The 23,844-nt window shown below is 39.1% G+C and overlaps 3 protein-coding genes across 4 annotated transcripts in view; all 3 read right to left on the bottom strand.

Annotated features, from left to right (window-relative positions):
• The window catches only part of LOC142353392 (uncharacterized), a 70,155-nt gene extending 59,105 nt beyond the window's left edge, over window positions 1-11,050 (bottom strand). For both annotated transcript variants that reach the window (XM_075405622.1, XM_075405623.1), the window contains exons 1-2: window positions 10,963-11,050; window positions 10,735-10,887 (exon numbers count right to left, since the gene is read on the bottom strand). In XM_075405622.1, the coding sequence (XP_075261737.1) occupies window positions 10,735-10,887; window positions 10,963-10,968 (159 nt within the window). In that variant the 5' untranslated portion in view covers window positions 10,969-11,050. The remainder of the gene's footprint in view (window positions 1-10,734; window positions 10,888-10,962) is intronic.
• Window positions 1-23,844, bottom strand: part of LOC142353417 (mitotic checkpoint protein BUB3-like) — a 405,546-nt gene that overhangs the window by 147,610 nt on the left and 234,092 nt on the right. The gene's annotated exons all lie outside the window — the stretch shown is intronic.
• On the bottom strand, window positions 11,135-16,349 carry LOC142353394 (uncharacterized). The gene is made up of 3 exons (XM_075405625.1): window positions 16,100-16,349; window positions 11,364-11,460; window positions 11,135-11,291 (listed from the first exon to the last, which is right to left on the bottom strand). Exons 1-3 carry the CDS (start codon window positions 16,235-16,237, stop codon window positions 11,281-11,283), a joined length of 246 nt encoding a protein of 81 aa, XP_075261740.1. The 5' UTR covers window positions 16,238-16,349; the 3' UTR covers window positions 11,135-11,280.

The raw sequence follows: 23,844 nt of genomic DNA, 5'->3' as shown, positions 1-23,844 counted from the left end.
ACCATTGGTCAGACCAAACAGACTTTGACCACCTTTGGTCAGACCAAAAACTTTGGCCACCCTTTGTCAGTCCGAACAGACGTTGGCCACCCTTGTTCAGACCAAACAAAATTTGGGCACCATTGGTCCAACTAAACAGACTCTGACCACCATTCATCAGACCAAACAAACTTTGGCCACTCATGTTCAGACCAAACAGACCTTAGCAAACCTTGGTCAAATCAAACAGACTTGGGCCACCTTTGGTCAGGCCAAACAGACTTTGTCCACCATTGTTCAGACCAAAAATACTTTGCTACCATTGGTAAGACCAAACAGACTCTCCCCATGATTGGTCAGAACAAACAGACGTTGGCCACTATTGGTCAGAACAATCAGACTTTGTCCACCATTGGTCTGACCAAAAATACTTTGGCTACCATTGGTCAGACCGAACAGACTCTCGCCACCATTGGTCAGAACAAAAATACTTTGGCTACCATTGGTCAGACCAAACAGACTCTCGCCACCATTGGTCAGAACAACAGACTTTGGCCACTCTTCGTCAGTCCAAACAAACTTTGGCCACCATTGGTCAGACCAAACAGACTCTGGCCACCATTGGTCAGACCAAACAGACTTTGGCCACCCTTGGTCAAAACAAACAGACGTTGGCCACCCTTTGTCAGACCGAACAGACGTTGGCCACCCTTGTTCAGACCAAACAAACTTTGGGCACCAATGGTCAGACCAAACAGACTCTGGCCACAATTCGTCAGACGAAACAAACTTTGGCCACTCTTGTTCAGACCAGACAGACCTTAGCAAACCTTGGTCAAATCAAACAGACTTGGGCCACCTTTGGCCAGACCATACAGACTGGTGACCCTTGGTCAGGCCAAACAGACTTTGTCCACTATTGTTCAGACCAAAAATACTTTAATACCATTGGTAACACCAAACAGACTCTCCCCATGATTGGTCAGAACAAACAGACGTTGGTCACTATTGGTCAGAACAATCAGACTTTGTCCACCATTGGTCTGACCAAAAATACTTTGACTACCATTGGTCAGACCAAACAGACTCTCGCCAACATTGGTCAGAACAAAAGGACGTTTGCCACTCTTCCTCAGTCCAAACAAACTTTGGGCACCATTGGTCAGACCAAACAGATTCTGGCCACCATTGGTCAGACCAAACAGACTGGCCACCATTCGTCAGACCAAACAAACTTTGGCCACTCTTGTTCAGACCAGACAGACCTTAGCAAACCTTGGTCAAATCAAACACACTTGGGCCACCTTTGGCCACACCATACAGACTGGTGACCCTTGGTCAGGCCAAACAGACTTTGTCCACCATTTGCCAGACCAAAAATACTTTGGCTACCATTGGTAAGACTAAACACTCTCCCATGATTGATCAGGGCAAACAGACGTTGGCCACCATTGGTAACAACAATCAGAGGTTGGCCACCCTTGTTCAGACCAAACAATTTTTGGGCACCGTTGGTCAGACCAAACAGACTCTGACCACCATTGGTCAGACCAAACAGACTTTGACCACCCTTGGTCTAACCAAACAGACGTTAGCCACCCTTTGTCAGACCGAACAGACGTTGGCCACCCTTGTTCAGACCAAACAAACTTGGGGCACCATTGGTCAGACCAAACAGACTCTGGCCACCATTCGTCAGACCAAACAAACTTTGGCCACTCTTGTTCAGACCAGACAGACCTTAGCAAAACTTGGTCAAACCAAACAGACTTGGGCCACCTTTGGCCAGACCATACAGACTGGTGAACCTTGGTCAAGCCAAACAGACTTTGTCCACCATTTGTCAGACAAAAAATACTTTGGCTACCATTGGTAAGACCAAACACTCTCCCCATGATTGGTCAGAACAAACAGACGTTGGCCACCATTGGTCACAACAATCAGACGTTGGCCACCCTTGTTCAGACCAAACAACTTTTGGGCACCGTTGGTCAGACCAAACAGACTCTGACCACCATTGGTCAGACCAAACAGACTTTGACCATCCTTGGTCTAACCAAACAGACGTTGGCCACCCTTTGTCAGACCGAACAGAAGTTGGCCACCCTCGTTCAGACCAAAAAAACACGGGGCACCATTGGTCAGACCAAACAGACTTTGGCCACCCTTGGTCAAACCAAACAGACGTTGTCCACCCTTGCTCAGACCAAACAAATTTTGTGCACCATTGGTCAGACGAAACAAACTTTGGCAACTCTTGGTCAGACCAGACAGACCTTAGCAAACCTTGGTCAAACCAAACAGACCTTAGCAAACCTTGGTCAAACCAAACAGACTTTGGAGGAGGAGGAGGAGGGGGAGGACGAGGAGGAGGAGGAGGAGGAGGAGGAGGAGGAGGAGGAGGAGGAGGAGGAGGAGGAGGAGGAGGAGGAGGAGGAGGAGGAGGAGGAGGAGGAGGAGGAGGAGGAGGAGGAAAAAGATGGGGAGAAGGAGGGGGTGAGGAGGATAGGGAGGAGGAGGAGGATGGGGAGGGGAAGGCGGGCGAGCGAGCGAGCGAGCGACCAACCGACCGAGCGATCGACCGACCAATCGAGCGAGCGACCCACCGATCGAGCGAGCGACCGAGCGAGCGAGTGGCCGACCGACCGCGCGAGCGAGCGACCGACCGATCAAGAGAGCAAGCGACCGATCGAGCGACCGAACGAGCGAGCCACTGAGCGACCGATCGAGCGAGCGACAGACCGAGCGAGCAACCGAACAATCGAGCGAGCGACTGACCGATCGAGCGAGCGAGCAACCGACCGAGCGAGCGATTGACCGACCGACCGAGCGACGGACCGACCGACCGTGCGAGCGACCGACCGACCGTGCGAGCGACCGACCGACCGATCAAGCGACCGACCGAGCGACCGACCGACCGAGCGAGCAACAGACCGCGCGAGCGACCGGCCAATCGAGCGAGCGATCGACCGACCAATCGAGCGAGCGACCCACCGATCGAGCGAGCGACCCACCGGTCGAGCGAGCGACCGACCAATCGAGCGAGCGACCCACCGATCGAGCGAGCGACCGACCGACCGAGCGAGCGAGTGGCCGACCGACCGAGCGATCGACCGACCAATCGAGCGAGCGACCCACCGATCGAGCGAGCGACCGAGCGAGCGAGTGGCCGACCGACCGCGCGAGCGAGCGACCGACCGATCAAGAGAGTAAGCGACCGATCGAGCGACCGAACGAGCGAGCCACTGAGCGACCGACCGACCGATCGAGCGAGCGACAGACCGAGCGAGCAACCGAACAATCGAGCGAGCGACTGACCGACCGACCGTGCGAGCGACCGACCGACCGTGCGAGCGACCGACCGACCGATCAAGCGACCGATCGAGCGACCGAACGAGCGAGCCACTGAGCGACCGACCGAGCGAGCGACAGACCGAGCGAGCAACCGAACAATCGAGCGAGCGACTGACCGACCGACCGAGCGACGGACCGACCGACCGTGCGAGCGACCGACCGACCGTGCGAGCGACCGACCGACCGACGAGCGAGCGACTGACCCACCGAGCGAGAATTTAGCGAATGAATTGCGATCGAATTTAGCGAAGGAAGATATTGCGATCGATATTTTTGCTAATGAAGATATTACGATCGATATTTTTACAAATGGAGAATGCGATCAAATTTAGCGAATGAAGATATTGCAGTCAATATTTTTGCGAATGACGATATTACGATCGATATTTTTACAAATGGAAATTGCGATCGAAATTAGCGAATGAAGATAATGCAATCGATATTCTGCTAAGGAAGATATTACGATCGATACTTTTACAGATGGAGATTGCGATCGAATTTAGCAAATGAAGATATTGCGATCGATATTTTTTCGAATGAAGATATTACGATCGATATTTTTACAAATGGAAATTGCGATCGAATTTAGCTAATGAAGATATTGCGATCGACATTTTTGCGAAACAAGATATTGCGATCGATATTTTTTACAAATGGAAACTGCGATCGAATTTAGCGAATGAAGATAATGCGCTCGATGTTCTTGCGAATGAAGCTATTACGATCGATATTTTACAAACCGAGATTGCGATCGAATTTAGCGAATGAAGATATTGCGATCGATAATTTTGCGAATGAATATATTACGATCGATATTTTTACAAATGGAAATTGCGATCGAATCTAGCGAATGAAGATATTGCGATTGATATTTTTGCGAAGGAAGATATTGCGATTGATATTTTTACGAATGAGGGTTGTGATCGAATTTAGCGAATGAAGACATTGGGACCGATATTTTTCACGAAGGAAGATTGCGATCAAATTTATCGATTGAAGATATTGCGATCGACATTTTTGCAAATGAAGATATTATGATCGATATTTATACGAATGGAAATTACGATCGAATTTAGCGAATGAAGATATTGCAACCGTTATTTTTGCGAATGAAGATTTTACAGTCGATATTTATACAAACGGAAATTGCGATCGAATTTAGCGAATGAAGATATTGCGATCGATATTTTTGCTAATGAAGATATTACGATCGATATTTTTGCAAATGGATATTGCAATCGAATTTAGCGAATAAAGATACTGCGATCGACATTTTTGCAAATGAAGATATTATGATCGATATTTATACGAATGGAAATTGCGACCGAATTTAGCGAATGAAGATATTGCAACCGATATTTTTGCTAATGAAGATTTTACAGTCGATATTTATACAAACGGAAATTGCGATCGAATTTAGCAAATGAAGATATTGCGATCGATATTTTTGCTAGTGAAGATATTACGATCGATATTTTTGCAAATGGATATTGCAATCGAATTTAGCGAATGAAGATACTGCGATCGATATTTTTGCGAAACAAGATAATGCGATCTATATTTTTTTTACAAATGGAAACTGCGATCGAATTTAGCGAATGAAGATATTGCGCTCGATGTTTTTGCGAATGAAGTTATTACGATCGATATTATACAAATCCTACAAATCGAAATTGCGATCGAATTTAGCGAATGAAGATATTGCGATCGATATTTTTGCGAATGAATATATTACGATCGATGCTTTTACAAATGGAAATTGCGATCGAATTTAGCGAATGAAGATATTGCGATCGATATTTTTGCGAAGGAAGAAATTGCGATCGATATTTTTACGAATGAAGGTTGTGATCGAATTCAGGGAATGAAGACATTCCGACCGATATATCTTACAAATGAAAATTGCGATCGAATTTATCGATTGAAGATATTGCGATCGATATTTTTGCGAATGAAGATATTACGATCGATATTTTTACGAATGAGGGTTGTGATCGAATTCAGCGAATGAAGACATTGCGACCGATATTTTTCACGAATGAAGATTGCGATCAAATTTATCGATTGAAGATATTGCGATCGACATTTTTGCAAATGAAGATATTAAGATCGATATTTATACGAATAGAAATTGCGATCGAATTTAGCGAATGAAGATATTGCAACCGATATTTTTGCGAATGAAGATTTTACAGTCGATATTTGTACAAACGGAAATTGCGATCGAATTTAGCGAATGAAGATATTGCGATCGATATATTTGCTAATGAAGATATTACGATCGATATTTTTGCAAATGGATATTGCAATCAAATTTAGCAAATGAAGATACTGCGATCGATATTTTTGCGAAACAAGATAATGCGATCGATATTTTTTTACAAATGGAAACTGCGATCGAATTTAGCGAATGAAGATATTGCGCTCGATATTTTTGCGTATCAAGTTATTACGATCGATATTATACAAATCCTACAAATCGAGATTGCGATCGAATTTAGCGAATAAAGATATTGCGATCGATATTTTTGCGAATGAATATATTACGATCGACGTTTTTACAAATGTAAATTGCGATCGAATTTAGCGAATGAAGATACTGCGATCGATATTTTTGCGAAGGAAGATACTGCGATCGATACTTTTAAGAATGAAGGTTAAGATCGAATTTAGGGAATGAAGACACTCCGACCGATATTTTTTTAAAAATGAAGATTGCGATCGAATTTATCGATTGAAGATATTGCGATCGATATTTTTGCGAATGAAGATATTACGATCGATATTTATACAAACGGAAATTGCGATCGAATTTAGCGAATGAAGATATTGCAATCGATATTTTTGCTAATGAAGATATTACGATCGATATTTTTACAAATGGAGATTGCAATCAAATTTAGCGAAGGAAGGAATTGCGATCAATATTTTTGCGAATGAAGATATTACGATTGATATTTTTACAAATGGAAATTGCGATCGAATTTAGCGAATGAAGATTTTGCGATTGATATTTTTGCGAATGAAGATAGTACGATCGATATTTATACAAATGGAAATTGCTATCGAATTTAGCGAATGAAGATATTGGGATCGATATTTTAGCGAATGAAGATATTGCGATCGATATTTTTGCGAAGGAAGATATTGCGATCGATATTTTTACGAATGAAGGTTGTTGTCGAATTTAGGGAATGAAGACATTCCGACCGATATTTTTTACAAATGAAGATTGCGATCGAATTTATCGATTGAAGATATTGCGATCGATATTTTTGCGAAAGAAGATATTACGATCGATATTTATACAAACGGAAATTGCGATCGAATTTAGCGAATGAAGATATTGCAATCGATATTTTTGCTAATGAAGATATTAAGATCGATATTTTTACAAATGGAGATTGCGATCAAATTTTGCAAATGAAGAAATTGCGATCGATGTTTTTGCGAATGAAGATATTACGATCGATATTTTTACAAATGGAAATTGCGATCGAATTTAGCGAATGAAGATTTTGCGATCGATATTTTTGCGAATGAAGATATTACGATCGATATTTATACAAATGGAAATTGCTATCGAATTTAGCGAATGAAGATATTGCGATCGATATTTTTGCTAATGAAGACACTACGATCGATATTTTTACAAATGGAGATTGCGATCGAATTGAGCGAGTAAAGATATTGCGATCGATATTTTTGCTAATGAAGATATTACGATCGATACTTTTACAAATGGAGATTGCGATCCAGTTTAGCGAGTGAAGATATTGCGATCGATATTTTTGCGAAAGAAGATATTGCGATCGATATTATTACAAAAGGAAATTGCGATAGAATTTAGCGAATGAAGATACTGCGATCGATATTTTTTGCTAATGAAGATATTACGATCAATATTTTTGCAAATGGATATTGCGATCGAATTTAGCGAATGAAGATTTTGCGATCGATATTTTTGCGAATGAAGATATTACCAATCGATATTTATACAAATGGAAATTGCAATCGAATTTAGCGAATGAAGATATTGCGATCGATATTTTTGCTAATCAAGACATTACGACCGATATTTTTACAAATGGAGATTGCGATCGAATTTAGCGAGTAAAGATATTGCGATCGATATTTTTGCTAATGAAGATATTACGATCGATACCTTTACAAATGGAGATTGCGATCCAGTTTAGCGAGGGAAGAAATTGCGATCGATATTCTTGCGAAAGAAGATATTGCGATCGATATTTTTACAAATGGAAATTGCAATCGAATTTAGCGAATGAAGATATTGCGATCGATATATTTGCGAACAAAATTGCGATCGATATTTTCACAAATAGAAATTGCGATCGAATTTAGCGAATAAAGATATTGCGATCGATATTTTTTGCTAATGAAGACATTACGATCGATATTTTTACAAATGGAGATTGCGATCGAATTTAGCGAGTGAAGATATTGCGATCGATATTTTTGCTAATGAAGATATTACGATTGATACTTTTACAAATGGAGATTGCGATCCAATTTACCGAGTGAAGATATTGCGATCGATATTTTTGCGAAAGAAGATATTGCGATCGATATTTTTGCAAATGGAAATTGCAATCGAATTTAGCGAATGAAGATATTGCGATCGATATCTTTGCTAATGAAGATATTACGATCGATATTTTTACAAATGGAGATTGCGATCGAATTTAGCAAGTGAAGATATTGCGATCAATATTTTTGCGAAAGATATTGCGATCGATTTTTTTACAAATGGAAATTGCGATCGAATTTAGCGAATGAAGATATTGCGATCGATATTTTTGCGAATTAAGATATTACGATCGATACTTTTACAAATGAGTATTGCGATCAAATTTAGCGAATGAAGATATTGCAATCGAGACTTTTGCGAATGAAGATATTATGATCGATATTTATACGAATGGAAATTGCGATCGAATTTAGCGAATGAAGATATTGCAACCGATATTTTTGCGAATGAAGATTTTACAGTCGATATTTATACAAATGGAAATTGCCATCGGATTTAGCGAATGAAGATATTGCGATCGATATGAATTTGGTCTTAAAAAACTAACACTTTCATGTTTTGGGTCAAAAACGAAAAAAAATCAATTCTGATGTCTGTTTCCAAATACCATGCTCATATGTTTCTTTGATGTGTTCTCGTTTTCTTTGATTTTTTTTTTTCGTTTTGACCCCAAAAATCTTAAATCATAGTCAATTTGGTCTTAAAAAACTAACACTTTCATTTTTTAGGTCAAAAACGAAAAAAAATCAATTCTGATGTCTTTAATTTCAAATACGATGCTGATATGTTTCTTTGATGTGTTCTCGTTTGCTTTGATTTTTTTTTCGTTTTGACCCCAAAAATCTTAAATCATAGTCAATTTGGTCTTAAAAAACTAACACTTTCATGTTTAGGTCAAAAACGAAAAAAAATCAATTCCGATGCCTTTATTTTCAAATACGATGCTCATATGTTTCTCTGATGTGTTCTCGTTTTCTTTGATTTTTTTCGTTTTGACCCCAAAAATCTTAAATCATAGTCAATTTGGTCTTAAAAAACTAGCACTTTCATGTTTTGGGTCAGAAACAAAAAAAATCAATTCTGATGTCTTTATTTTCAAATACGATGCTCATATGTTTCTTTGATGTGTTCTCGTTTTCTTTGATTTTTTTCGTTTTGACCCCAAAAACCTTAAATCATAGTTAATTTGGTCTTAAAAAACTAACACTTTCATGTTTTGGGTCAAAAACGAAAAAAAAATCAATTCTGATGTCTTTATTTTCAAATACGATGCTCATATGTTTCTTTCATTTTATCGGTGTTTTTGTATTTTTTTGGTCGCTTGCGGCCTATTGAGTGTTGGCGGACCCTGATTTTCTCTGAGCTTTTAGACTAAGTTGAGGCGTTTTTGACGTTTCCCCGGTTATAGGCGTTTTTTTTCGGCTATTTTTGACTTTTTTCGGCTATTTTGACGTTCCCCCGGCTATTTTGGACGTTTTTTTCGGCTATTTTTGACGTTTTTTCCGGCTATTTTTAACGTGTCACCGGCTATTTTTTACGTTTTGTTCGGCTATTTTTGACGTTTTTTTCGGCTATTTTTGACGTTTCCCGGCTATTTTTGACGTTTTTTTTGGCTATTTTTGAAGTTTTTTTCGGCTATTTTTAACGTTTTCCCGGCTATTTTTGACGTTTTTTTCGGCTATTTTTGACGTTTTTTCGGCTATTTTAAACGTTTCCCCGGCTATTTTTGACGTTTTTTTCGGCTATTCTTGACGATTTTATTCAGCTAATTTCGACGTATTTTCGGCTATTTTTGACGAATTTTCGGCTATTCTTGACGTTTCCCCAGCTATTTTTGACGTTTTTTTCAATTGTCAAGTCTATACTTGGATTTAGACCTGCCAAGTCTAAACTCAGACTTGGAATAGACTTGCCAAGTCTAAAATCAGACTTGGATTAGACTTGCCAAGTCTAAAATCAGACTTGGATTAGACTTGCCAAGTCTCAGCCCAGACTTGGATTTAGACTGCCAAGTGTAAAAAGTGACATGATCATGGTTCTGAATCAGTCATGGTTCTGAATCAGTAATGGAATAAGACTTGGATTTTGACCTGTCCAGTACTGAAATTGACTTGGCGTTAGGTCCGGGATGGTACCACATTTATCTCAAATCTATCGGCAAAAATACATATAGCAAAAAAATTGACTTAATATTAAAAAACGTTTGATTCTGTTTCCGCAAAGGGTGCAATTAATAAGGAAGTATTAAAAGAACTACATCGTTTGAGCAGACCTGACAACAGTTAAACATAAGCGACATTGGAGCTTAGGATTGCTATCATTATGGCATGCATAGGGGCAGGGGGTGAGCGGAGGATGGATCAAATCACCAGGGAGGATGAACGCCGAGGGGGGGGGGGGGGGGGTAAGGAAGGGGGAGCGAGTTGGAGGGTAGGATGATTGGAGTCAAACTCCTAGAACCGCTCCCACATCATAAATTTATGTTTCCTCAACAGTTTCGGTGAAAAGCAAGCTAACAGACTGGTAAGCCGTAAGGCTCAAGAAAACTTAATGCCCTCCGGCGCTGCCTGCTTATCCCTTTTTGAAGACGAAAAGTCATATGGGTCAGACAAAAAATCGGTCAAGCGAAAATCGCATTAAAAAAGACCACAGGACTAATGTAATTGTTACAAAAATTGAGAGCAATTAATTACTAAAAGCAAGACAACCGGCTAGCTAACGTGCAAGATTTTGAAAAATATTCATTCAAAATTAACATGAGCCGTTTTTACAAATTATGATGTAACTCCAATGGCTTCAATCCGCCATTTTCAAAACCTTATACGTCAAATGATAGTAACATCACTCACGCTAGACTTAATATCTCTGTGTAGAATCTTCCTGTCATGGCAATGTTTCAACGCCAGAGACAACATCACAAACCAATCCAGAACCTGATCCTCTTCAAAGAGTCGCCCTTTTTTAGCATTGATCTTCTGATGCAAGTCACCACCATCGCAATACTGTAATAACGTTCTCAATAGTTAATACGAGTCAACCAATTCAAATTGTCCAAAGTACCTCAAAGAATCGCTAACCTCCATGACTATGTACAGATTGCCTGAAACAACCGAACAATTCTATCAAATTGAAATTTAGTAACATTAAGTTTAATCCAACCAGTATAAGATTCCTACCATTGTCGACCCAAAATTATAAAGTTTGCTTTATAAAGTTTCTTCCACTCATTATCTCTGCGATTCCTTTTAAATTTCAGGCAAGACCTTTGAGAGTTTGGAAATCACGTCCCTCCCTCACGTGACCGTTATCAAAATTGGCAACAAAATTCAGTGACACTGCAAATCTGTCTAGATGAATGAAACATCACCTTCAGTGTCAGCGGATTGGTTGCCACTCTAACCTTTCTCTGAAACACAAACGCACATATTACTAACTGAAAAAGCAGTTTCATCAAAAATATGTAAGATTGTATGTTAACCTTCGAAGCTTTCGACATAAGAGACAATGTAGGGATGTTTGAGTCTGGCCAGGAGATCAACTTCTCTTTTCGTTTCTCTCTTCTCTTTCGGTGTCATCTGAAAACCATAGAAATTTCCAAAATAACCACAACTTCAAAAAAGCCAATATTTTCTTGAGCCAATATTTTTGAAGATTCAACAAATAGCCGAAGGAACATTAACGAAAATTAAAGTTCCGTCAAATGACTCTTCTGAAAACTTATTGAGTAGAAACGATTGCTCGATACAGCATTAGAGATTTTTTAAAAATTGGAGATTTTTTAAGCATTGGAGCTTAGTTAAAAAGAACTTTGGCAACTGATATTCTTGATCATATCAGTTGCATGGCGTAATGATATACTTTTACGAGAGCTTTTTTTCATCTCGGTTATAGCTCTAATGTCCGCAAAAGAGAACGCAAACGGTTATAACACGTTTTTCCTTTTACACGATTCTTACAAAATTATACAAATTTTTCTCATAACATTCTACGAGTTTAATTTTGTCTCAGGAATAACTTTTATTGAAAAGTACCGTTTGATGTATATGAAAATAGCCCTATACATTCATAGGTGTATATATAAAAATTCAAATACAAAGACAAAAAAATTTAAACTTCTATCGTCTTTTGCAAATTATTCCGAAGGATTGTGCCTATAAGAATTGATCAAATGTCAAAAGGGGGACGAATTGAAAAAGTGTTAGATTGCCATAAAACAGCTGCAGCCGTTGCTCTGTAGACATGTAGTATCAAAATACCAATGAAAAAAACTAGTAGAACCAGTTTTGTTTATATAAATATTGTCCACAGTAGGCTTGAACGCTTCTAAGTCAAACAGGCAACAGTCATTTTAAGAGTGATCGCGGAAAATCATGCGTGACCACAAAAAACTATTCGGTAGGACAAAAATTCAAAACAAATGAATTAGTCAAAAACGTGTATAAGTTAGGAAAAAATAATGCTTAAATCAGTTTTTCAATAATAAATCGTTTTTAATGCGACCTTGACAATCTGAAAAAAAGAGTAGGTTATCCCATTTCTTTTCCCACTCTTTCAACATTGACTGTATTGAATAAAATGGAGTGATTCGTTGAACTCCATCCAAATGACATTTCAAGTTCAAAATGTCGAATACAAGCGTAAAATTTTGACAAATGAAACGAAAAATGAAAAAAGAGCACTTAGATTGTAAAGAAGAAATGATCAATTAGAAAAAACAAAGCAGCACAACTTTTAAAATTCAACCGACACAGTTTTTTACTCAAATCTGACAACGAGAAAAAAAAATAATTTCAAAAAATGAATAATTAAAAATGATGCTAACGACGGAGAAAGTTTTAAATAACCTACCAATAAGGCCTTGAAGTCAATCAAGAGCAAAATTACGGCGTTGTTCATGAGTTTCTGTGGTAACTTTCTCTAAAAAATCTGCAAACTATAATCACTAGACGAACAAATCGTTAGGATAAAAGGATCTCTGCTACAACGAATTACTTTAACACAGCAATCTAATGTTTTTGTCATTTCTCGGCGTCAGTAGCTTTTAAAACAATACAGCTAACTGGACCAAAGGAAAAAACTAAGAATGAAAAAACCGATAAAGAGAAAAACCTTGCTGCTAAAAAAGAAAAATTAGAAAACAGATCTTCAAAAATTATTCTTCAAAAATTATTCTTATATATTCAAAAAAGAGGAAAATATCTTCTGTTTTGCAGCGTTCCAAAAATTCTTCTATTTGCAAAAAGACAAAAAAACACCAAAATATAGAACAACAAGCTACCACAACCACTACCAATTTTTTCTTACCCTTACAAAACTGATAAATTTGTTACTGTTGTTTTAATTATTTTTGGTGTTAAAGTCTGGAAAAGAAATAAAAAAGTTGCAACAGGAACAGGAATAATGGATAATGAACGAATACTAAATACTGAACAGCCTAGCCTAGTAAATGACTGCTCACAAAAAAGGCCTTGAAAACCAAACGTTGTTCAGACACAATTTTTCGATCCAAGTTAATAAATAGGAAAAAGCGCAGCTTGAAAGTACAAGCATTTCTTGACCCTTCATTACTTTGGCGTGACTGTAAATGCCATTCATTTTGACGAATCAGTTACATCGTAATTCGAGCAATAAGTACCGGAACGAATTTCAAGTCTTGATCAGTACTTCTCCAGTGAAACGCCTCTTGAATCGACAAATCAGTAATGATCACGTCTTATCTCAAGTCCTATTGTTCTTACAAAATTATACAAATTTTTCTCATAACATTCTACGAGTTTAATTTTGTCTCAGGAATAACTTTTATTGAAAAGTACCGTTTGATGTATATGAAAATAGCCCTATACATTCATAGGTGTATATATAAAAATTCAAATAAAAAGACAAAAAAATTTAAACTTCTATCGTCTTTTGCAAATTATTCCGAAGGATTGTGCCTATAAGAATTGATCAAATGTCAAAAGGGGGACGAATTGAAAAAGTGTTAGATTGCCATAAAACAGCTGCAGCCGTTGCTCTGTAGACATGTAGTATCAAAATACCAATGAAAAAAACTAGTAGAACCAGTTTTGTTTATATAAATATTGTCCACAGTAGGCTTGAACGCTTCTAAGTCAAACAGGCAACAGTCATTTTAAGAGTGATCGCGGAAAATCATGCGTGACCACAAAAAACTATTCGGTAGGACAAAAATTCAAAACAAATGAATTAGTCAAAAACGTGTATAAGTTAGGAAAAAATAATGCTTAAATCAGTTTTTCAATAATAAATCGTTTTTAATGCGACCTTGACAATCTGAAAAAAAGAGTAGGTTATCCCATTTCTTTTTCCACTCTTTCAACATTGACTGTATTGAATAAAATGGAGTGATTCGTTGAACTCCATCCAAATGACATTTCAAGTTCAAAATGTCGAATACAAGCGTAAAATTTTGACAAATGAAACGAAAAATGAAAAAAGAGCACTTAGATTGTAAAGAAGAAATGATCAATTAGAAAAAAAACAAAGCAGCACAACTTTTAAAATTCAACCGACACATTTTTTTACTCAAATCTGACGAGAAAAAAAATAATTTCAAAAAATGCATAATTAAAAATAATGCTAACGACGGAGAAAGTTTTAAATAACCTACCAATAAGGCCTTGAAGTCAATCAAGAGCAAAATTACGGCGTTGTTCATGAGTTTCTGTGGTAACTTTCTCTAAAAAATCTGCAAACTATAATCACTAGACGAACAAATCGTTAGGATAAAAGGATCTCTGCTACAACGAATTATTTTAACACAGCAATCTAATGTTGTCATTTCTCGGCGTCAGTAGCTTTTAAAACAATACAGCTAACTGGACCAAAGGAAAAAACTAAGAATGAAAAAACCGATAAAGAGAAAAACCTTGCTGCTAAAAAAGCAAAAATTAGAAAACAGATCTTCAAAAATTATTCTTCAAAAATTATTCTTATATATTCAAAAAAAAGGAAAATATCTTCTGTTTTGCAGCGTTTCAAAAATTCTTCTATTTGCAAAAAGACAAAAAAAAACACCAAAATATAGAACAACAAGCTACCGCAACCACTACCAATTTTTTCTCACCCTTACAAAACTGATAAATTTGTTACTGTTGTTTTAATTATTTTTGGTGTTAAAGTCTGGAAAAGAAATAAAAAAGTTGCAACAGGAACAGGAATAATGGATAATGAACAAATACTAAATACTGAACAGCCTAGCCTAGTAAATGACTGCTCACAAAAAAGGCCTTGAAAACCAAACGTTGTTCAGACACAATTTTTCGATCCAAGTTAATAAATAGGAAAAAGCGCAGCTTGAAAGTACAAGCATTTCTTGACCCTTCATTACTTTGGCGTGACTGTAAATGCCATTCATTTTGACGAATCAGTTACATCGTAATTCGAGCAATAAGTACCGGAACGAATTTCAAGTCTTGATCAGTACTTCTCCAGTGAAACGCCTCTTGAATCGACAAATCAGTACTGATCACGTCTTATCTCAAGTCCTATTGTGAAGACGTGTCAAAACTTGCTGAAGACTTATCAAGTCTCAGTCAAGTCTTGGCCAAGACTTGGCAAATCTTGAGCTAAGTTTTGATCAAGATTTGATACTTTTTGATTATTGGGCAGTTAGGCAAAGCAAAATTTTAAAACCAAACTACTTCAATTAATGCATTTCAAAATTAGCAAAAACTGGTTAAAAATTTCTTTTGGAGAAACTAAAATGTCCTATATATTCACCCCGAAACCAAATTACTTTTTCAATGGGCAGAAAAAGTTGCCATGACTGGTTTCTTTGGGCGATATCAGAAGTTTTTTCATTCTCATCAAGTGAACTTTTTGAAACTTATCGGGTAAACATATCTCGAAAACAGACGCCACCTTAAAAAACCTTACATACAAGCACAAACAAAAATCAAAAACAAACACGCACGCAAATTTTTGATTTAATGTGGAAATTTTGGGCGTGAAATATTTTAAAAAAATGAAATAAGTGAAATATTTTTAAAAAATTTTAATTCTTCTTCACCAGATATTAAGAGCTTTTGAACGGTACTACTTACAATTCTCAAAGCATCATAACAAAAACGGTCCCCTGGAATAAAGTTCCTTCCCAAAATTTGGCGTTGGAACAATAATTCGAGCTAAAAATTATGCTTCGATTCCAACCTCGCAACCCAATAAAAGATGCGCTGCCCAATATAAATTTCTAACCTTTTGCATTTTGATTTCTTTCAGCACCAATTTCTCCCCACTGCCATTTCTCACCAGCAGGGCTTTCCCGAATGATCCCTCTCCGATGACCTTCAAGATCTCGTAGTCTCTGATTTTGATGGCACAAAGCGCGGCCATTGTGACGTACAATTATGATGACGTCACTGTATTCTAGTGAGATCGATATTGGTTGTATTTACATCTGTGTCATATGTACAGGTAGTGTTCTCTAATGTTCAGCTACCATTCGCCATCTGTAAGAATATTTCTGTGAAACCTTGGATGTCAATCACGAATGAAATCACAATAACACGTCAGTTGTTACGGTCAAAACTTGATATTTTTTAAAATTTATATCAAACTATAGTTCATTTTATAGTGAGTATATTGCTATTCTTTCTATATCAAAAATTAATGTAAAGTTTTGATATTTTGATGAAAAAAATCCTAAGGAGACTACAGTCCAGATAAGTTTCTTAAGCTTTAAACGAACCAGAACGTTCGTAAAGATTTATCTAGTTTTTCGCTACTAATAGCAGACTTAACATCAGTGTCAAGGAAGCTACAATATTTTAGGACAAAAAACTGCTATCCAGCATTTTTTCATCAACCATTCCCCTGCTAATTCGCTATACTAGAGTCAGCGAAGAATCATTATTTTATACAGTTTTTGTGCCATGGGCTTGACCTCTTTCAGGGTCATCAGGATATATTGCAATTCTCAATTTCAGCATTTTTAAACCTTCAAAAATTTCTATTAACAATAGTTTTGCATTTTTTTTAAAAAATACTTCAGGTTCGGTTGGGTGAATATTGGGCTATTTCCAATCAAGATCACAATGCAAAATAATTTAAACCAATTAATGTAGTTTCGATCTTAAGGTTAGTCAAGCAATTCTACACAAGAAGCCTCAAAGTTACATCTGTATATCAACTTCTTTAACAAAAAGCACAGAAATAGAAAAAGGAGAATTCCACCAGCTGTGCTTCGCAAAGAAAGTGTTCCAACCTATTAAACAACATTTTTCCAAGTTGATAGAATGGAAGAGGAGAAATGGACATTGAGTAAAAAAAAAATTGAGTAAAGTCGAGTTGCTGCTACTACTCTCCTGTAATTAACTTAATCTAGTCCCCTAAGTGCAGCCTTCCCGACTCCTAGCCCGTAGTCTGATGGCCGATCAAACCCATTGTCCACTCTGCAATGGTTCCCTACGAAGGGGAGGCGTCTGGTGTCATACGTGTTATAAATATTTTCACGAGAAATGCAGTGGCCTAGCCGCTGCGAAAGAGTGGACCGAAAACTTCAGCTGCAAAAAGTGCTCGGAGGTCATCGCAGCCACCGAAACAGCAATCGCAACGCCGGCACCACACAATGATTTGACCGTTCCCGACACTGCATTCATAGATCCTGCAACATCGCACGCCCCCGAACGTTCCGTCGCCGCACCATCGGATAATTTTTGGGATAACTTCCAGCCTCATCACGCGGTAACAGTGCGCGAAATATACCGCGAGGTCGTCACATGGAAGCCCTCGTTCTTCACGCTGAGTAAGAACAAGACAGGGGAACAGTTCGCCGAAGCCCTTCACAGTGTTCTCTCCCCGATTGCCGTAGACACGGATAGATCCGATATATCTCTGACCCTCTGTATGATACTTCCGCACTTAACTCTCAGTCGAACAAAGAACACGGACGATGGATCGAACAATAAGACTATCAAGCGTAGACTGCGTGCATGGCACAGCTGCAACTTCTCAGACCTGTTCTGTGAAGCGAAAGCAATCCAAATGAGAATGAATTCAAGGAACAAAAAGCAACACTCTGACCTCAAGAAAGATGTTCAACGATTTCATGTCTCGTGGTAAGATCAGTAATGCTATTCGCGTTCTTTCGGATGAGCATAAAGGCGCCGTACTTGCACCTACCGATCTCATAGACGGTAGACCGGTCCTCGAGATTTTACGCGACAAACATCCTGAAGGGCAACCCTTGGAGCCCAACTGCATTCATAGCCAGCAACCACGCACGCTTCCCTACCACCCCGCTGTTTTCGAAAAAATCAGTGCGAGGCTTGTCCGAAGGCATGCAATGAAGACCCATGGCAGTGCCGGGCCTTCAGGTCTCGATGCCGATGACTGGCGTAGACTACTTTCTGCTTTTGGGCAGACCTCCACGAACCAGTGCAAGCTTGTTGCCAAGTTTGCTAAGAGGCTGGCCACGTCCATAATACCACCAGATGATTTAATTGCATACAATGGTTGTCGACTAGTGGCTCTGGACAAATGTCCAGGTGTGAGACCTATTGGTATTGGTGAAGTAATGCGTCGCATCACCGGACGCATAATCGTCGACTGCATCAGGCAAGATCTAACATCTCTCGGTGGAAACATGCAGCTGTGCTTGGGCCAGAAATGCGGCATAGAACATGCCATACATTCGCTTCGCCACAGTTTTGATTATCCCGAAAACGAAGCAATTCTACTAATTGATGCCAAAAAGGCATTTAATGTGCTCAATAGACGAACAGCATTAGAGAACGTGAAAGCTTTATGCCCATCATTTCATGTTGCCTTACAGAATTCCTATAGCTATCCGTCTCATCTCTACATCGGTAAGTCGACCATTCTGTCCCAGGAAGGTACGAGACAAGGTGATCCACTTGCGATGGCAATGTATGGAATTGCAATACTACCCCTAATATCAAGACTTCACAATGACTCTTTGACACAAAAATGGTATGCTGATGATGGTAGCGTCATCGGTAACTTAAAAGATGTCAGGGCACTCTTCGACAAGCTCACTCAGCTTGGTCCCAAGTACGGATATCTTGTCAATCCTCCGAAGTGTCAGTTGATAATTAAGCCAGGAGGCGAGCGCCAAGCGTCAACTGAGTTTGCAGGCACAAATGTGGAAATCACGCAGGGCACTCGAGTCCTGAGTTCAGTAATCGGTAGCTCTGAGGCCAGTAAAAATTTTCTGAAAGATGCAGAAATTAAAAACACAAAAAGTTTGGACAGACTTGGTCAATTGGCTCTCGCCTCTCCCCAGAATGCCTATGCATGTTTGACGAAGGGGGTTCAACAGAAGTTGAGCTTCCTCTCGCGTACTACACCCTCCATGGACGGGGTTCTGGACAAGGTAGAGGAGCGGCTTGGCCGAGTCATACCGAACATCGTCGGCAAAGAAATAATCCAAGAGAAAAGAACTTTTTTCTCCCTTTCAGAATGGGTGGGCTTAACATCGCCCTCCCACAAGATCTTCACAAAGAACTTGAGAAATAAGTTGAACTCTCAACTCCGTTGGCGTCATTTGATAGTGATTCATTCGAAATTCAACAATGTGAATTAGAACAAAACAAGATCAGTCTCAGACAGAAAGCAGACATGCAACGTAAACTCATCTCAAAAAATCCAGAGTCGAAAACAACCTAACAGGAATGAAGTATACCATCCAACTGGCCTCGGAGAAAGGAGCATCTAGCTGGCTTAACGCGCTTCCATTATCAAAACATGGTTTCGACCTCACGAAGACAGAGTTCCGCGATGAAATAGCACTTCGGTACACCTGGGAAGCGAAGAACACGCCAGCTATATGCCCATGCGGGAAAGAACTTAGCCTCACCCATGCCCTTCATTGCGCCAAAGGCGGGTATACGCACCTACGACGCAACGAAATCAGAGACGTGTTTGCAAACCTGATGGATGACGTCTGCCACGATGTCCAGATAGAGCCAAAACTCCAGTCGCTCGATGGAGAAATTTTCTCGAGTAATTCCACTAGTTATGATGACGCTCGACTGGACATCAAGGCAAACGGTCTGTGGGGCTCCCGCTTTAATCGCACTTCCTTCGATTAGAAGATTTTCAACCCTCACGCGAAGAGCTGCCCTAAGACCATAAAAGATGCATACAAATATGACGAGAGCATCAAGCGAAATAAGTACGAAGAGCGAATCCGCAAAACCGAACACGGCAGTTTCAACGCACTGGTTTTTGCTTGCTCGGGGGGTGCTGGGCCATCGCATCGCGCGTTATGAAACAACTCGCAATCAAGATCAGTGAAAAACGCGGAGAGCCGTACGCCGACACTATAAGCTACATCCGAACGAAAAACAGCTTCGCACTTCTGAGGAGCTGTGTTCTCTGCTTGAGGGGATGTTGCGCCCTCAAGCCTTGTGTTCTCAGTGAGACTTCGATTAGCGCCGTCGTGGAGGAGGGAAGGCTGCACTGAGTATGGCTGCTTAACTTTATTCCTTTGCTCATTCCTTGATATCCTATTTTTATTTTAATCCTTCCTTACCAGTTTCTTATGTGTGCTATTTATATACATATATATATATATATATATATATATATATATATATATATATATATATATATATTGGTGCTCTCCTCTCCACTTGTTAGTTATTTTTGTGACTGGGCCGCCTTTACACTGTCTTGAGGGGAACAGCTTGGAGTGCAGCGTCCGGCTAAGTGCTACTCATCATCCCTTATGTTTCGACCTACATCCATCGTTGCCGGATGGTGTACACGGTCCTTTTTAAGAAGGTAATTAAAAGAGAGGATGAAATGAGAGATAGAAAAGGAAAAAAAAAGTAAAATCAAGTTGGGTACCAAAAAAAGTTTGTAATTTCTCAATTCACAACGACTGGTCCTTTAGAAAACAACATTGCGAAAACAGCATGGATGCAACTTTGCAGCTAGAAAATTTTTAGCAATAACTTTAGAACGTTCTACCTGAACGTACTTTTTGAAGGATCAACTATGCTGCATGATTATATAATCAAAAGCTGATTTGAAGTCAGCGTCACGTCATATGGTTAGACTAACAACAGCCTTTGATAATCAATGAACCATACAACCTTGTAAAAAATCTGTACAAAAATCTCGAAAATCCTTGCAAATAACTTTTCCCGAATTAGTGGTGTCAAAAACAACAAAGCCAGCAGGATAAATAAACACACTACAAGGACATGTCAAGTGTTCACACTACACTACACATCCTTAGAACCTCTAAACCAAACATACACCAACTTTGCGGAAAAGCCGGTGAAAGTAAAATACAAAAATTGAGAAACAGGGCAAAACCAAAAAGTTTATGAAATAGACCTCAAATGGCAATAACTCTAAGTAATGAAAACATTAAATACAGCTGACTACTCAACTGTAGAAAGTAGATAGCATCCATTATGAAACCACGAAAGGAAAAAGTGACAAATTAACATATAAAGGCATAAATCAAATACTCGCAAAACACCAGTAGGATATAGGACAACAAAAAACAAATAAGGTGAAAACTGAAGTATCAACAGCTAATTTTTGGAAACATTGACGAAAAACTGTTAGCTAGGTGTTAAAGTCAAAGACAAAAAACGTTAAAACTGGAAAATTTGATAATTTCCGAATAAAATGTGAGGCGAAACTGATTGTTTCAATTGGTTGCTTTTTTTCAAAAAAAATTCCTTAGTATGACCCCCGATATTTTTGTCCCGATAGTTATTCGTGCACACGGACAGTTTGAGTTCTCTTAAGACCCAGCTTCCACGTTATACTGAACATGAACCCACATTTGGAATCAATCAATTTTTTGTGAATTTCGAAACCCCTTTTTCTTTAGTTAATGGGGTGAAGGTGGTCTGTACTGTGGACCAACTACAAGCTAACAAGTGGCAATCTCAATCGACAAACCACTTAGATCAGTCCAAGCCCCCCCCCCCCCAATTTTTCTGTGTTAGGTGGGAGGGCAAAAAATAATGCCCCTATAAGTGAATTAGACAATTTAGCTCTCTGCCCAATAAAGCAGTCCTAAGATTAGATTTTCAAATCAATTCAACTGAAAACATTAAAATGGAGAAATACAACTTGAGAAAAACAACAGGCAATGGTCAATTAATCAAAAGTTGCTCTACAATTCTGATCCAGGATAAGGACAACTCATTTATTCAAAGCTGCTCAATTGATTATTCACTGTAGATGAGAACTTTCCAAGATGAGGCAAGGTGTAGCGCACTGTCCAAACAGACCGACTTGTTTTAGCATTTCACTGACAAGAAGTTGATTGAAGAGTACCTGGATCAGCTAAATACATCCGAGAAGCAATTAAACGGCGAGTTACCGGAACTAAAGTCCGTATGTGCTTAACTCATTCCTACAATACGTTTTGTTCCCATAAAGTTTTGAATTAAATGGTCACAGTCGCTCGCGGACCCTATACCAGGATGCATGGAGGATTCTCACTTGTAGAGACAATTTGGCCGAAAAAAACACATCATAACGAGGATGAAATATCAACAACAGCAATACAGGAATTGTCCTCATCATCTCATAAATTGAGTGGGCAGGCTGTCTCTGTTCAGTTGGAGGCACACTCAGCGATGCCGGTTCCAGTAAGATGCAATTGGAGTATTTGCTCCACGATGTTCAATGTACAACGGAAGACCAATCAGAAATAGAGCTCACATATCTGCTCAGAAACGACAAAATTTGCCAACAATGCTTGCAGTGGCAGTTTTCACAGCTTGTATCCACGCCTTCCTTAATGTAGTCGATCTTCGACACCATTACAGAAAAACAAAGGTGGTGCCCGCCCCATTGCAGTTGGGGAAGTTCTATGGAGGCTGATTGCAAAACGTCCAGTTCTTTAGTCAAGACAAGACAGTAGGGAGTTTTTCCAACCCTATCAGTCAGAACTATCCAATGCAAATGGCGCTGAGGCTATCATATAATCGACGAAAAACTTTTAAAGACTTCTTAAAGATGCACTGGCGTCCAGCACGGTGACCCATTAGGACAAGCCCTTTCATTTGCATTAACTTTCAACAATCAACGAAAAGATGCAAAAACTGCAACTAAATACTTGTTATCTCGATGAAGTCGTTGTAGCTGGGATCAAAAATGAGTTAAATCTAACGCTGCAAGGGAAGACCTGAACATAATGGCTGTATTACAATTTACTTTTAGTTTCTCAAATTGCAGATGTCAAGATCACCTCGATCTAATATCAAGTATCTCGCATACCCGCATTAGAAATTCTACACAAAATATTCGAGAAGCCCACAATGCAAAAACAATCTAGGATTTGTTAGTCAGGTAAACCCAAGAATAAGAAAACTCCCACTTATATTGTCAATTTCAATTCCACACGCAGGAGCCTGGCTTGCAGCACCATGTATTCAAGGAAAACATTTTTTTTCAACCCAATGAAAATCGAGTAATAAAACTTCGTCTTGGCATTCCGGTTTAAATATAGAGACGAATATGCCCATAATGTAAAACCAAAATCATTGAACTGTACGGCCACCTAGCATTCACTTGGCACCGTTAAGACCGAATCCCAAGACATGATCGAACCAGGGATCGCCTGGTGCAGCTTTCTCATTTACATATCTATCACCCGTCATAGAGAAGAACTTGATCCTTGACAACAAAACCAGACCAACCGACATTTCCATTTCATAAGGGAGTCGCTCTAAATAATCAAGACCTCTGCGCTGATGAATTTTTGAGGTTCCAAAAGGAACAATTGCTTTCTAAGATAGGCTAAGATTCCATTGCTTCAGCATAATATTGGCAACACAAAGGTATGACATATCGGTTGGGGTACATAACGATACCTGGATCAATTCTACTTATAGTCTCTTGCTTCAATAATTCAATAAACCACATTCCAAAATGGGGCGGAATTCCAGAGCGCTGTTTGAACAGATTGAACATTTGCAATAGCGTTCCGCTGACTGAGAACT

This window comes from Convolutriloba macropyga, chromosome 14 (assembly GCF_964194025.1).
Source record: "Convolutriloba macropyga chromosome 14, txConMacr16.3, whole genome shotgun sequence".
NCBI lineage: Eukaryota > Metazoa > Xenacoelomorpha > Acoela > Convolutidae > Convolutriloba > Convolutriloba macropyga.
This window is presented reverse-complemented; position numbering and strand designations above follow the sequence as displayed.